At 37.6% G+C, this 16354-nt stretch overlaps 1 protein-coding gene across 1 annotated transcript in view; it reads right to left on the minus strand.

The window, feature by feature from the left end:
• Window positions 1-11029: 11029 nt before the first annotated feature.
• kcnk9 (potassium channel, subfamily K, member 9) overlaps window positions 11030-16354 on the minus strand; it is a 51824-nt gene continuing 46499 nt past the window's right edge. The window contains exon 2 of the mRNA XM_067361337.1: window positions 11030-12115. Within this exon, the coding sequence (XP_067217438.1) occupies window positions 11190-12115 (926 nt within the window). The 3' untranslated portion in view covers window positions 11030-11189. The remainder of the gene's footprint in view (window positions 12116-16354) is intronic.

The raw sequence follows: 16354 nt of genomic DNA on the forward strand, positions 1-16354 counted from the left end.
TTTTTCTCATAATTTAACTAATTTGTTCTCATAATTTAACGACTTCTTTCTTGTTATTTAACAAGTTTATTCTCAACATTTTATTTCAACTTTTTTCTCGAAATTTAAGGAGTTTTTTCTTGAAATTTAACAACTTTAATCTCAAGATGTTTTTTTTATTATTATTATTGCTTGGCCCTAATCCTCTTCCGTAGAAAATAGCAAATCACAAAAGATCTGAAAAACACGTGTTACCATTTAGATACATTGAGATGCTCTGGAGGGTGAACTTGACTTTCAGGATCATTGACACGGTCAGAAAGCCTCCTTAAAGGGTTAGTTCACCCAAAAATGAAAATAATGTCATTAATTACTCACCCTCATGTCGTTCTACACCTGTAAGACCTTTGTTAATCTTCAGAACACAAATTAAGATATTGCTTATGAAATCTGATGGCTCAGTGAGGCCTCTATTGAGAGCAAAGCCATTGAAACTCTCAAGGTCCATAAAGCTAAAAACATATTTGAAACAGTTCATGAGTTCAGAGGTTCTATCTTAATATTATAAAGCGATACGAATACTTTTTGTGCGGCAAAAACAAAATAACGACTTTCCAACAATACGTATATAGTGATGGGCCGATTTCAAAACACTGCTTCAGAGCTTTACGAATCGAATCAGTGAATCGGAGTGCCAGAGTAACGTGATTTCAGCAGTTTAGCCGTTTGATAGGAGATCCGAATCACTGAATCGAAACAAAGGATTCATAAAGCTCAGAAGCTTCGTGAAGCAGTGTTTTGAAATCGGCCCATTTAGTTTTTTTGGTGCACAAAAAGTATTCTTGTTGCTTTATAATATTAAGATAGAACCACTGACGTCACATGAACTGTTTTAAATATATCTTAAGTAGCTTTATAGATCTTGAGAGTTTGAATGGCTTTGCTCTCAATAGAGGCTTCATCGGATTTCATCAAAAATATCTTAATTTGCGTTCAGAAGATGAATGAAGGTCTTACAGGTGTGGAACAACATGAGGGTGAGTAATAAATGTTACCATTATTTTCATTTTTGGGTGAACTAACCCTTTAAAAGTCTATTACAGCTACAGTACTTTCTGGTATAAAACAATTTACATCATCCAATCAATTCCTGATGATAAAATCAAGTCTTGCCCTACAATGTTTATCTCGTTGGACTTGGACACTGCTGTAAAAGGGATTGTGAATGCTGTAGTTTAAGCAGTCTTAGGATGTTTCAGTGCAGTGAGATCAAATATCCAATGAAATGCAGTGCAGTGAAATGTTTGCATGCAATAATTAACTTGCTAATTTTATAAATCTACACTTTATTTTAATGACACAGGGCAATGTCAGTTTACAAAAATGCTCCGGAATATAAAACTTGTGCTCAGTACATATAGCAAAAACTCTTCAGTGGTATTACAAAGACTAATGAAGTAGTAATATACAGCCTTATGCATCAACACCAGCAATTCTGTAAAAACTCAAATTTTCAATAACATTTTGTTAATTAAAACAGACTGAATGCTATTTATAATTCTTCCACAAAGTAAGGCAAATTGTTAGCATAACTACTGGCTGACTGTAACTTGGGGAATTTCAGTTGATGTGCATTTGCAAATGAGCACATGGCTCATTGAATCATTTTTCTAATCAAATCTATTCATTTTATAATAGTTTTACTGCTCTGAAATATGCATAATGAAATATAGATGTGCTAATAAAAACTTGGAGCTTGTACTTACTGCCCAATACAGCCGTAGTAGCTCATACTTACCGCCTGTCTCGAACAAACGCAGAGCTTTTCTCACTCACTAAAACACAGACACACACTTTTTATTGGCAGAAAGTGACAGCTTCATATTCTTCCACTCTAGATGTGAGTGTGGTTTCCACAAATAGGTCTGCAGTGAAATTCACAGGCACATTCAGTCCCTTCTTTCTCTCTTAAGTCTTGCTCCAATAGGCTTCATTTAGATTTCACACATTGAGAAGGTGATGTTGCCTGTTAGCTCCACAGTGTATAAGCCAAGTTTGCTCTCACTTACATCACACTACAGTAGATCCACACTAACTATCTATAATGCATTACTACTAGAACTTTATGCCTTTGCAACTTTCTTTGCAATGAATAAAAGAATTTTCAATGCAAAGCGACTCTGTCTGAACAAGTAGATCCTGTGCAAAGGGAATTTAAGCAAAGGGATTTTTTCCCACAAATTATCAAAGATGAAGCAGGGTACCGTTTTAATGATAAACATTCACATTTTAGCAAATAAAATGCATCAATATGTCAAAGTTCTTGTATGGTAATAAGAAACAGGTGTATAAATTACCTTCTCTGCTGATAATCGTACATCTGCAGAACAACTAGCATTGCATAGCATCACTTATCCTCTGCAATTCAGTTTCAAGGAGACTTACGTGTTGACAAATGAACACCTGCAAGCAAATGTTAGCATTGCAATTTGTATGTCATCTTCATGAATATAGGTAGGACTATCCCGCATCCGAATTTGAATGTAATGCAGCGTTAGACAACTTTTAACTTTGGGTTAAAGGTGCCCTTGATTCAAAAATTTAATTTACCTTGGCATAGTTAAATAACAAGAGTTCAGTACATGGAAAAGACATACAGAGAGTTTCAAACTCCATTGTTTCCTCCTTGTTATATATATCTCATTTGTTTAAAAGACTTCCGAAGAACAGGCGAATCTCAACATAACTGTCGGGGTCGGTCGGGGTGTACACCCCCAATATTTGCATATGCTAGCTCATGTTCCCAACATTATGAAAGGCATTAGACAAGGGCAGCCAGTATTAATGTCTGGATCTGTGCACAGCCGAATCATCAGACTAGGTAAGCAAGCAATAAATATCACTAAAAATATCATGTCATGGATCATGTCAGTTATTATTGCTCCATCTGCCATTTTTCGCTGCTGTAAATTGTCTTTTAAATGTTTCGTTAGCATGTTGCTAATGTACTGTTAAATGTGGTTAAAGTTACCATTGTTTATTACTGTATTCACGGAAATCACTATTTTCATTTTTAAACACTTGCAGTCTGTATAATTCATAAACACAACTTCATTCTTTATAAATCTCTCCAACAGTGTGTAATGTTAGCCGTTAGCCACAGAGCACTATCAAACTCATTCATAACCAAATGTAAACATTCAAATAAACACTGTACTTACGCGATTAGACATGCTGCATCATGACGAACACTTTGTAAAGATCCATTTGAGGGTTATATTAACTGTGTGATCTTTGTTTATGCACTGTTCAAGGCAAGCGCGAGCTCTGTTGGCGGAGAGCACGAGCAATTAAAGGGCCAGCAGCCCTGAATCGGCTCATTTATAATGATGCCCCAAAATAGGCAGTTAAAAAAAATGAATAAAAAAAAAAAAAAATCTATAGGGTATTTTGAGCTGAAACTTCACAGACACATTCAGGGGACACCTTAGACTTATATTACATCTTTTTTTAAAAAGGTCTAGGGCACCTTTAAAATGTTTTGCACTAATTGAAAGTATTTTAGCATATACTGTTAGCACAGCGTTAGCATGTTTAACCACAGATTATGAAGTCTTCCTTGGAGCTTATGTGATGTTAACCTCAAAATTTGGGGCCAGTACAGTGTGAATTATTAACTCTATATGAACTATATGAAAATGTTTTTAACCCATGGTTAAATCATGATGTGTTAACAATTTCAAATGTTAAACACCAGTCATAAACAGACACAAACTTGTCTTAAAATAGCCTTTAAGCATCCAAATCTAGTGAATAAATGGAGAGCGCATGGCATGCATTTTAAGAAATCATGAATAATGTTGAAATAACAAAGAGAATTTTCACAAGTAATAGTTTTCTATCTTTAATTGATGTAACAGGGTTCAGTCACAACTTGTGAGAACACAATTTCACAACAATTTAGTTAAAATTATTAAAGAAGGTGGTAACTTGCCTGTGTCTGCTCACAATGTTGTTCAGAAGACTTCTATGATGTCACTTCCTATTAATGATGTCACTTAAGTGTCAGTTCATTATTTTTATAGGGGGAGAATGGTTTGTGTAACGGGGGTGAGGGGTTATTGAGGTACAGCATTTGATCTATTCACTGTAGTTTAAATGGCATCTCGAGGAATTCTACTGATTTTCCGTGTGGCACGCAAATGACTCCTACATGCCTTTCAACAGCTGCTGGAGAGATCCTGATGTGAGAGATAAGGTGGGAAGGATTGTGTGGTGTGATACAGCACCTTTCACCTCCCATCATGCACTGAGAAAATGGACTAATTTTGGACCCAGAGAGAAAGCATGCTCTGCACGCTTATTGACAGCACATCTGGGAACACAGGAAACTGGAAACAGAAAATGACTTTGGCAACATGGTTATTTGCAAGCAGTAACTGTCAAAAAATCATGTGCACAGATGTGAATGCTCATTGTGTTAGTCGGTGCAAGTGTGAAGTGGTAAGTGCATTTATGTGAGTCAATGTTACTATAGTTAATTATAATTCAAAAAAAAAAAAATTGTTACTTGAAATAAAATTATTTCAGCTAGTCGTTAAAATAACTCAAATTTAAATTTGTTAATTAAGCTTAATAAAAACAACAAAATTATTAAAACTTTTAAATTAAAATGAATATGGTCAGTATAAAAATTGATTCAAAATCTAAATAAAAACTAAAATAGTATTTCAATTATACTAAAATAACACTGATATGTACGGAAGAGGATTAGGGCCAAGCAATAATAAAAAAATAAAATCATTGAGATTAAAGTTGTTAAATTTCGAGAAAAACATAGATAAAATGTTGAGAATAAACTCATTAAATTACGAAAATAAACTCATTAAATTTTGAGAAAAAAGTCGAGATAAAATGTTAAGAATAAAGTCATTAAATTAACTAATTTATTCTCGTAATTTAACGAATTTGTTCTCGTAATTTAACAACTTTTTTCTCGTAATTTAATGAGTTTATTCTCAACATTTTATCTAGACTTTTTTCTCGAAATTTAACGTCATTTTTCTCATAATTTAACGAATTTGTTCTCATAATTTAACGTTTTTCTCGTAATTTAATGACTTTATTCTCAACATTTTATCTCAACTTTTTTCTTGAAATTTAACGTCATTTTTCTCATAATTTAACGAATTTGTTCTCATAATTTAACGTTTTTCTCGTAATTTAATGACTTTATTCTCAACATTTTATCTCAACTTTTTTCTTGAAATTTAACGAGTTTTTTCTCATAATTTAACAAGTTTATTCTCAACTTTTTATTTCGACCTTTTTCTCAAAATTTAAGGACTTTTTTCTCGAAATTTAACAACTTTAATCTTGAGATGGTTTTATTTTTTTATTATTGCTTGGCCCTAATCCTCTTCCGTAGATATGAGAGTATAATCTTGCTATTTTTGAACAAATATGTGTATGTACAGTAATATTTTTATATTTGCTAATTCTTAAACTAAAAATTTCTGTCACCAGTAAAACCAATGAATATGTGTTTATGAAAATTGTCACGTGATACAGAAACCGCCAATCAGAGAGCACTCGAGAAGAGGGAAGTTGACATTTTTTAATTCAAATTTTTAATTCACCCCAGTCATGTGGTCAAGAGGTCAGCCGGCCACACTATGTCATGCACACACAACAAATAAGACAAACAAACAAATTTAAATGCTCATTGCAAGTTTTCCCAATAAAGGCAAAAACAATAAACAGATGTTGTTCTGACAGTCCAAATCAGTTCGAATCCGCATCGTGACGGATTCCCTTCAGTTTAGTCAGAGAGGGTCACACAGATTATTTGATGTTGTGGGATCTTTAAAGATCCCTAAATAATGGATTCTATTGCCGAAAGAGATTATTGTAGAAATGAATACAGAGCAACATGTGTGATTATTGTGAATAATCATATTTATACAGCAGCGTGAATCACACTGCTGTGGGTGGACAGACGGATTTAACAATGCAATATTCCTGTTGCATTAAGATAAAAATATAGTAGCTGAGAGTAAACAAATGAAAAAGAGATGGTCACAACAATCGTTTGTTTCTCTGCTGACAGACTAAAATCCAAATATTGACAATTAAATTATATATATATGGGAGAATGGGGCTAGTTGTCACATGTGAATGTTATCATCATATTAACTTCCGTCGCCCCTATAATAATAATAATAATACATTTGCAGTTTATTATTCATTTATGTAAGTAAACTGAAATGTTTTGATACACATGTATTTGTGTCAATGCCCCCCCCACAGCAGTGGATCTGTTGCCAGTCATAAAGTCATTACATTTCATCTAGTCCATACACACAAGCTCATCTGTCTTTGTCATCAGGCTATTATATATAATATGCAAGTACAGTTTATTGATGTAAAATACATGTTATTCTGTCCTGACCCCAAAAACCATCATGTACATACATAGGTTAAAGTGACATCCAATAAAAAGTGGAAAATAATGCTGCTTTTGTTGTTGTTGTGCTAGTGAAACGCTGGACATATTTCAGACAGTGTTAAAATAAATGTTTGTGCATTGTTTTTGCGGCGGCGGCGGCATTTATGAGGATTAGTTGCTTTGGCTTTATTTGATGTTTTTCCCATATCGATACATGGGGAGCTTTTTTGTTTGTTTGACAAAGAAGTATTTTAATTTGTTTGCTTCTATATCTGAATATGAATTTGAGTATGTGCCTTAATGAAATACAAACTCCACATTTGAAAGATAACCCTTCAAGGCACATATACAGTATGCTGAATGCTGTAAAAATGGGAATGCATCTGAGTTTAAAATATGCCTTTGTAATTTGTCAAGGATATAACTACTTACAATATATGCACTGTACAATATTATAAAATGGTAGCGATTTACATAAATTTACATGAGTGCTGCAACATATGCTGTGAAATCCAGAATGTCAGACGTCAAGTTGATTGGTATTAGAAGGGTGAGCTGTTTGAGCCTGGAAACGCTTCCCGCTGGCAGACTCGGAAATTGACTAAAAGAGTGCACGGGAGTGCCGGAGTCCCTCTGGAATTTCTCTCATTAATTAGTCTCGTCTGAACCCGAATTACTTTCGCGGGCACTTTGGGCTTTGCATACCTCAGTGATCCACATCAAGACAATTTTATTTTTCAAGAAAACATCAACAGGGTTCCATTTCGAAAGTCACTTACCACCTAAAACCTTTGGCTATTTTTTTCTTTTTGTGTCGCATTTCATCTAAATTATTACAGGTCGTCTGCCCAAGAATCCTGGATTTTAGCTAAAAACTAACCATCCTAACTGCTTCTGATTTATTTGCTTCACAGAGGTAAAATTAGAGACCAACTCTCAACTGAAACCGAGGTGGTGAAATGAAATTGAAATCAAGGAAATGCAAAAAATTGACAAGTAATGGAACCGTTAATCCTAACAATCTTCTATACCCATTTAATGGTATTTTATTGGTTAGTTATTGTCAGAGTTTGAGTCTTGATCTTGAGACCCATCAAAACCACATAAATGTGGCCTGAGTTGTATTATGCTCACACTGTCACTCTAAATCCGATTATTTGTGTATCGGATTGTAATTTGATAAAAAAACAATTGACTGTCCACTGATTGACTGTGTATCGCAGCTGTTCAGTTCAAATTTGTGTGTCCCATGCCGCTCTTTCGTTTTCCAGAATATCTGCATTGGTTTCTATGGCAATGGCATTGTATTGGTAGGCGTATGCCAAAAACAACAACAAAAATCGCAACATGGAGGGGTTTGCAAAACAGATGTTGTCTTATTTAGCCTAAAACATGACAAAATGGCTATGTTCACACTGCAAGTCTCAATTCCTGCTCAATTTTTGCTCAGATCTGATTTCCTGTGTGAACAGATCATGGTTCTTAATTGGCCTGCATGCACAAAAGGAGGATACGAAAGGGGTTGCCAGGTTTTTTTTTAACCACAAAAAAATCCGCTCAATTGACCCTTCGCCGGGAGTTTGATTGACAAGCGATCTAACCAGTCATAATGCCGAATCTGCCATTTTTTCCGACAAAGCAGTCAGGAGTTAGAAGATTAACCTTGGTGGACTTGAACTTGAAAAATGTTGTGTACTGACTTCTTTCCGTGTTTGAAACAACATTCCTTCTCATGTTCATTCATGTTAATTTGATGCTATTAATTAACTAGTAAGAAGAGATGATCGGTTCATGAGCCAGTTGAGCTGCGGCGCTACAGGAATCACGACCATGATCACGACACATTAAAAAATTACACAATTTGAAAGCTGGGACTTTGTTTATTATCATAAGTAACCTGCTCTGTCTTGTCTGTCGATGTGTTGTCAGTGTCTTCTTTGGTCCGTGATGTATTTTCACTCTGTGTGGCATGACAGCACCATGGCTTGTCGGACAAAGCAACAGTAACTAAGGGGGGCGAGTCTTTGCGAAGGGTCAATTGCTTCAAAACTAGTCCAAAACTATCCCAATTGCATTCCGTGAGGTATCCCGGTAAAAATTGTGTTCTAGGGGTTAAATATTGTGTTAGTGCGGTCGCTTCAACCCGCGGAGTTGCAAAACAACCCGCGGCAACAGTGAAAAAGTAACCAATTCTGCGGGAAAATCGTAAACACGGAGAACATTAAAGTAAGCGATTACACATTTATTTATAGTGTGACCTGCTGCGGAAGCAAGCAAAATTATGCGCAGGCAATATGAAAAATAAAGACAATGATGTGACAAAAGAGAGCAGAGTTTTGAAACTTTTATGATACAAGCCCTCTTGTTTTGCTTCTCTGTAATACTTATGAGTTCTGACACATCACTGCCTTGACAACTTTCTTGATAACATTGGGCATGTAAAATCTTTGAATAGACTCCCATGAGCGCAGAATCGCGACGAATGTTGATGTTGAGCGACGTAAAAATCGCATGAATTCCGATAAGACTGTTCACACTGCGGTCTCATTACAAAACATCTGACCTGTATCGGACTTAGTACCACATATGGAAATGGCACAAATCGGTTTGTACTGTTCACAATGTCATGGGGAAAACAGATCTCAGATCAGATTTGGGCCACATAAACCTGCAGTGTGAACATAGCCAATGTGTTGCTGCCATGGTGGACTACTACATCTTATGAGGCAGTGGCTGAAACATCATAGGAGACTGATATGTGTGGCTTTACTCCATGCTGTAGTCTCCGCCGGTTTCAAAACATGCCTCCGTCATTTTCTGCTCAACCGGCAGTTTACAACAACATAACCTTGTTTTTTTCTGGAGAGACTTTCAGCATGTTTCCTATATCAATGTCTGATGTTTACATTTTACATGGCATGAGAAAGTCACATAAACCACGCAAAATCTGATCAGAGCAGACTTCCAGAAATGCGAAATTTCAAACCATATATGAATGTAGCTCGAAAAATCTGATCTGATTTTTAATCGGGTATGCACAGAAACTGGATTTGGAATGATAGTCTGAACGTACAGTCCAGTTTTGGTCTTGGTTTAGGGCCTCTAACATACTAAAGGTGATACTCAGCCAAATTCAACAAGGTGTCCGCATGATTACAGAAAATAAGCAACATTTCTATGGCTTTGAATGGCTATGTACAAAGTGAATGCTGTGATAAATTCAGCATCTTCTCCATTTTAGTTCATTAACCTGGACAATCTCATACTTGGACAGGTATAGGTCTGGATCTGGGCCTTGATAGGTCAAATCTTGGTCTTGTAGGGTCTGGTCTTGACTCCAACTCTGGTTTATTGGATGGTCCTAACGGTTACACAGATACTCATATATTATATTCAGGAAACAGTAAAAGATTTCAGTTAAAACTGAAAAGTGACATGATTGCTGTTATATCAGAGATGCAATTTGGTTACTGAACAAAAACAATCCCTACCCCAAGCAGGGAATGAGAATTGTTGATTACATTCTGACTGTTCACCTAAAAGAGCTACACTATGTTTTTCAATCAACATCAGAGCGATTTAGGCCTATGAGGTACCATCTGATTTGCAGGGCATCCTCTCAAGACATCATCAAAGTGTAAAATACATAAATAACTGTCTTTATTGATGCATTTAAATAAGTCTCATTCAAATAAATGGTTGAGAGAAAAGCAATCATTGCTAGGGTTAGCATACATTATACATTGATTGTTCACAATGGAATAATAGTCGAGTCAACGTGCTGTTTTTTATATAAATCCCGATGAATAACAATCATCGGCGATGCCGTAACGTTCCCATTGTGAGGCCCTGTTTTAGTGGATTTGTTTTGGAGTCGGTAGTTTCTTTTCAGAAAATATTTTTATAAGGATTATTTGCTTTTTATATTGAATCCAGTGCTAAGGTAGCTATCGCTTCGCCTCGTGACAGTATACACATACCAGTTTGAACAAAGCACATGCAGTTATTCTCCTCTCAGAACCGACTTTTGCTGTCTCTCGTCTGTCACCTTTAAATATAACGCACTTGGAAAGTCTCTACATACATGTATAATTTACAAAAAACTTTTGATTGAAATTAAACAAACAAAAACGAAAAAAAAAAAAAAAAAAAAAGGTTAACGGAAACGATGACTCACATCAAACGACAACTAATGCACATGCTATGGTTGGCAACAATATTTTGGCATGATGTGAATCAATGTCTTATTCTTCTTAAATAGAATTGCTTATAGAAAACAATACCTGATACTGTGTAGTCCTTTTCAAATCAGTTTTATAGTTATTTCCTCTTCGATGTTGTGGCACTTGAATCTTAAGAAAGAACCAGAGGCTGCTCACCGTTTGATAAAACACGTTTTCACATGTCCCTTTAAAAAATTATATATATATATATATCTCCCTCTGTATTATTCAAAACTCAAATGTGTATCGTCTGATAAGATATCAGGGTGGTATTATTATATCCAAACCCACTCAGGTGCTGCTCAAAAGGGCAAAGAAGGCCCAGGTGACGTTTTCGCAAAAATAGATATCCATGCTTCATGCTTTTTAACCAAGTTCTTATATATCCATCAACCGTTCAAGCGTCCTGCTCCAAAGTCACTTCCTTGCTTCTCGCAAGAGCCTGGAAATGTCGAAAAAAAAGTGCAGGAATGAGGTTTGGTAGAGCAGCAGCATTGGATATGTGTGTTCAGCGATTAGTTACCGGGTGCCGTCGTTCCTCAGATGGACTTGCGGCGTCTCATGAGCCGGAGGTTTTCTGTGAAGCTGTGCAGCCCGGGCGAGACGGAGCTGATGGGGGAGGGAAGGAAGCTGTTTTTCAAAGTGCTCGGCGAGATCTCCTCTATGCGGTAGGACACCGTCGAGTGGTAGTGATGGTACTGATGGGGGCTCAACTGGGAGCCGAACGAGTTCTGGTGCTGAAAGGCGCCACCGCCGCCTCCTCCTCCTCCTCCCATTCCCAACCCGAGGCCGACCGAGCTCCCGAACTCATGCGAATGGTAGTGCATGCAGGAGCAAACGGACTGGAGATCGGTGACCTCAGGCCTGTAGCGGTGCTGTTGCTGCTCTCGTCTCCGTCGACTCCTCTGGAGCGTGTCCTCCTGGATGTGGATGATCATGCTACTGCGGTTCCCCGCCAGGGAAGCCCTCTCCTCGGCGTCCCGCCGCTCGTCCTCGCTATTCATGGTCAGGAAACGTAGTACCACCAGGTTGAGAAAGGCCCCGATGACTGTCAGCCCCACTAGGATGTACATGAAGCTGAACGCCACATAAACGGGTTTCCTCTGCAAGGCTTTGTTCTTCTGCAGGGCCACAAAGTCCCCGAATCCGATGGTGGTGAGTGTTATGAAACAATAATAATAGGACTGAAAGAAACTCCAGTCCTCGTAGTGGGAGAAAGCTGCCGCGCCGATGCAGAGCGTTCCCATGCAGGAGAAAAACCCCACGGTCACCATGTTCTCCATTGAGACGTCCGTGATGCGCATCCCGCAGCACTTTTTGATGCGCTTCAGCAGGTACTTGACGAAGGTGTTCATCCTCTCGCCGAGGCTTTGGAACATCACCAGCGTGAGCGGGATACCCAGTACAGCATAAAACATGCAGAACGCCTTTCCTGCATCCGTGCCCGGAGCCGCGTGGCCATAACCTGAAGACCAGAAAGAGAAGTGATCAGATCAATGATGACAGCAAACAACAAAACGGAGTGTGCTGAGAATACTGCTGCTTAAAATCTGGGCTGGAAACCAAATGTTGCAGGTGTGACTGTGAACCCCGCGTGATCTGATCCATGAGCTGCCACCGTTGCACTGCTTGGGTTTTTAATTTGTCAATTTTTGACTTGTTTTCCAGTTAAAAATCTAAAATCCAATTCAATTCACTTGCAAAGTAACAGCACTTAAAATATTAAGGGCCAGATTTACTAAACAGGGCAAATTAGGAGCACAGTCGCATAAACGCGCAGATGGGAGTGGAAAGTTCTGTGTGTGCTTTTCTGACCACACGCAAATTAAAGATGCAGGTGCGAAAAATCATACCATCAAAAAACAATCACATCATCAACAAAAAACAATCACATCATGATTGTGCTAACAGCATCATATATGGTTTGGGGCTTTTTTAACTTCCATTCTTACCCTATCTACCCTAATCCTACCGTTAAAACAATGCAAATATAGTGTTGGTAGCACAATCTGATAGGTAGCACTATTCATCACAACACCTGGATCATTTCTATAATGACCAACGCAATCTAGCAAGAGTAGCGCAAATTAGCGTCTGGTTTAAGAAATGTTTTTTTTTGAGTGATAAATAATGCCGCAAATACCAGTAAATTGACTAGCGCAAACCTTAGTAAATAACCTTGCACACTTTATTTAAATACTCTCTTCCCTTAAATTTTGCATCTGAAAAGGAAACTCCTACAATAAGGTCAGCCGCAAAAATAACCTTGTACATGCTTTTTCAGCACTAATTTTTCACTGCGATTCTCTAGTAAATCCTGACAGCTGTTTTTTAACGCCAAAAGACGGTTTGCTCTGGCGCAAGCTTTTAGTAATTCTGGCCCTACGACGTAATGTTCAGAGGATAAATTATAGAGAAATACTGATTTTTTTCCAGTAACTTTTCACAAGCAGATGCCGCTGAAGAGCTTTTTGAATATTATAGTTCTAGAAAACCATTTACTTACTGGTGTGTTGATCATCTCAGACAGAGACCAAATGCACTGATCATAACATTTTCCTCTCCAAAGAATCATTTACTACAGCAACAGTGGTTTAGCAATAGTAGCAACTAGCAGCATACAGTGGTTTGCTGAACCTAAGGTGCTACAAAAACCATTAAAGAACTTTCAATTTTGGGCAAGGTACTTTCCCCAAGTTGTTCTAGATGGATTTCCCCTGGGATAACTGTGCTGTATGCCAATTTGGATAAAAGCATTAGCATTAGCTAAATTGCAAAGTAGTAAAGTTGAATCAAGAAACTGCTTTCAAAAGCCCCAGAAAAAATAAAAATAAAACATTCATCGCATGTCGGCAAGCAGAAATTTGCCACATGGTGTGATTTCACAATTTAATCTAACTGACTCTGGAAACTGGCCAACTTCTATCATCTTCACCAAATTCCAAGAAGCCAATCAGTCAGTTTCCAAGAACTGAAAGTGCCCCAAATGTTGGCTTTGCCTGTAAACGCACTCAGGCAGAAAATGTGAGCTGAGTCACGCACTATCTTAGCCAAAACACTGAGTATAGGTCACGCAAACCAGGTGTCTTTTTGATCTTATTCTGGGCTCAGAGATTACAGGGGGTGTCCAATTAGTGCCAGGTTTACTCTCTTGCCCCCTTGGCCCACTTCTTAGGGGGGCGAGACAGGAAGGTAGGCGTTACAGGTTTAGAAAAGAAAGAAAGAAGAAAGGATAGTAGAGCCAGTAAAGCTTTTAGCTTAATTAGACTTTATCTGGAAGTAAAAGGACTAAATTTGCTGACTCACATCGAAGCCAGTGAGCCTTTCTAATACAGTCTTTGCTGATGAGCAAGAAAATAAGTGACAAGACTAAAGTAAAAATGTATTACATCCCACCTCACTATGCCAAGACAAGTATTCATCTTCCCTCTTTCATTAGCACTGAGAAGATATCATTGAAAGAGCTTTAGTTACACCAGCATATGTTTAAGTGATACTAGCTCAAACATAGTGGTTTTTAACAGGCTTGCTTAAAGTTGTTTAAGCAATTTCAGATGTTTTGCTAACTAGACTTCACCCTGTCCCTGTAATCAAAAGCTCTTTTATAAAAAAAAAAACACCCACCGGAGAATTGCAAAAATATTGACAGGCAAAGAGCACTTTCTGATTGTCTGAAAAAAGTGTGAGCAGCTTCTGTCTCTTTTGAGCTGTTAGATGTTCATTGTTCAGCTGGTGAGCAGTCAGCTGATCTGCAGGCAGGAAAGCATGGTTTTCGTTAATGCCCATTCAAACTTTGCAGAAAGCAAGATATATATATATATATATATATATATATATATATATATATATAACAACAACAAACATTATACTACTTTATATTCAAGATTTACTTGTTTTTGGACTTGTGTTTTTCTATGTCTGCTGCAAGGACTTCTAATGTTGAGTGGATATAAATTTTTATATAGTCTTCTATTTATTAAATATTTCTCATGCAATGTATCTAACAATAAAAAAAAAACAAATAATTTGGGATTTTTCAGTGACTATCTTTATGAATGAGTCAATGATCAATTCACTCAAGAGATTCATATTGTATTAATGTACTGTATTTATGCATGCAATTGCTTGCATAATGAAAAAACAATATGCATTTATGAAAAAAACAATAGTAAAAAAAATAGTCAATGAATTATGCACTGAACCATTCAAAACTGATTAATTTAACAATGTCTTTATTAGTGAGCCAATGGTTCATTCATTTAACTGAATTATTCAAAAACATGCATTCATTAAAGCTGCAGTCAGCAACTTTTTTGTGTTAAAAATTTACAAAAATTATATAATGAGAATATACAACATGAATCCATTTTCCAAACCATGATTTTGTCTTATCCTGAATCATTATGGTAAACGTATAATAAGTGTTTTTATTCGGACTATTTCAGACCGGACTGGTAGGACTCGCCGCAGAGTATCACAGTAACTGTGTGACTCGCCATAGACATACACGGAGAAAAGTAGCTCCGGCTAGAACGCTCCTCCGCAAGACGCATGCAGTTCTGTTTATGAACCGCTAGAGGGCCAAAAATCGTGGACAGCGGCTTTAAGGAACTAAACAAGCCTTCACGAATGAGTCAATGAATCATTCACTCAAATGATTTGGAGAAAAACAAATTGTTGTGATTGTTTATTTTTTAAGTACCAAAAAGGGTGGGTGGGTGTTTGGGTGGATGGATGGATAAATGGACGGATGGATAAATGGATGGATGGATAAATGGATGGGTGAAAGGGTGGATGGATGGATGGAAGGGTGGAAGGATCAATGGATGGATGGATGGATGGATGGATAGATGGGTTGAAGGGTGGATGATGGATGGATGGATGGGTGGAAGGGTGGATGGATGGAAGGAAGGAAGGGTGGATGGATGGATCAATGGATGGATGGATAGGTGGAAGGATGGATGGATGGGTGGAAAGGTGGCTGGATGGATGGATGGATGGATGGATCAATGGATGGATGGATGGATGGATGGGTGGATGGAAGGGTGGATCATGGATGGATAAATGGATGGGTGGAAGGGTGGATGGATGGATGGAAGGGTGGATGGATCAATGGATGAATGGATGGATGGGTTGAAGGGTGGATGATGGATGGATGGATGGATGGAAGGGTGGATGGATGGAAGGGTGGAAGGGTGGATGGATGGATTGATGGAAGGAAAAGTTTTGTTTTCAAAATATATAAAATACAAAATATATAAAGCACCTAATGTCACTATTTTTCTATTCGGACTATTTCAGACCGGACTGGAAGGACTCACCGCAGAGTATCACAGTAACTGCGTGACTCGCCATAGACATACACAGAGAAAAGTAGCTCTGGCTAGAATGCTCCTCTGCAAGACGCATGCAGTTCTGTTTATTAACCGCTAGAGGGCCAAAAATAGTGGACAGCAGCTTTAAGGAACTAAACAAGCCTTCAAGAATGAGTCAATGAATCATTCACTCAAATGATTTGGAGAAAAACAAATTGTTGTGATTGTTTATTTTTTAAGTACCAAAAAGGGTGGATGGATAAATGGATAAATGGATGGATGGATGGATGATGGAAGGATGGAAGGGTGGATGGATGGATGGATGGAAGGGTGGAAAGATCAATGGATGGATGGATGGGTTGAAGGGTGGAAGGGTGGATGATGGATGG

The sequence above is a fragment of the Chanodichthys erythropterus genome, chromosome 15 (genome assembly GCF_024489055.1).
Source record: "Chanodichthys erythropterus isolate Z2021 chromosome 15, ASM2448905v1, whole genome shotgun sequence".
NCBI lineage: Eukaryota > Metazoa > Chordata > Actinopteri > Cypriniformes > Xenocyprididae > Chanodichthys > Chanodichthys erythropterus.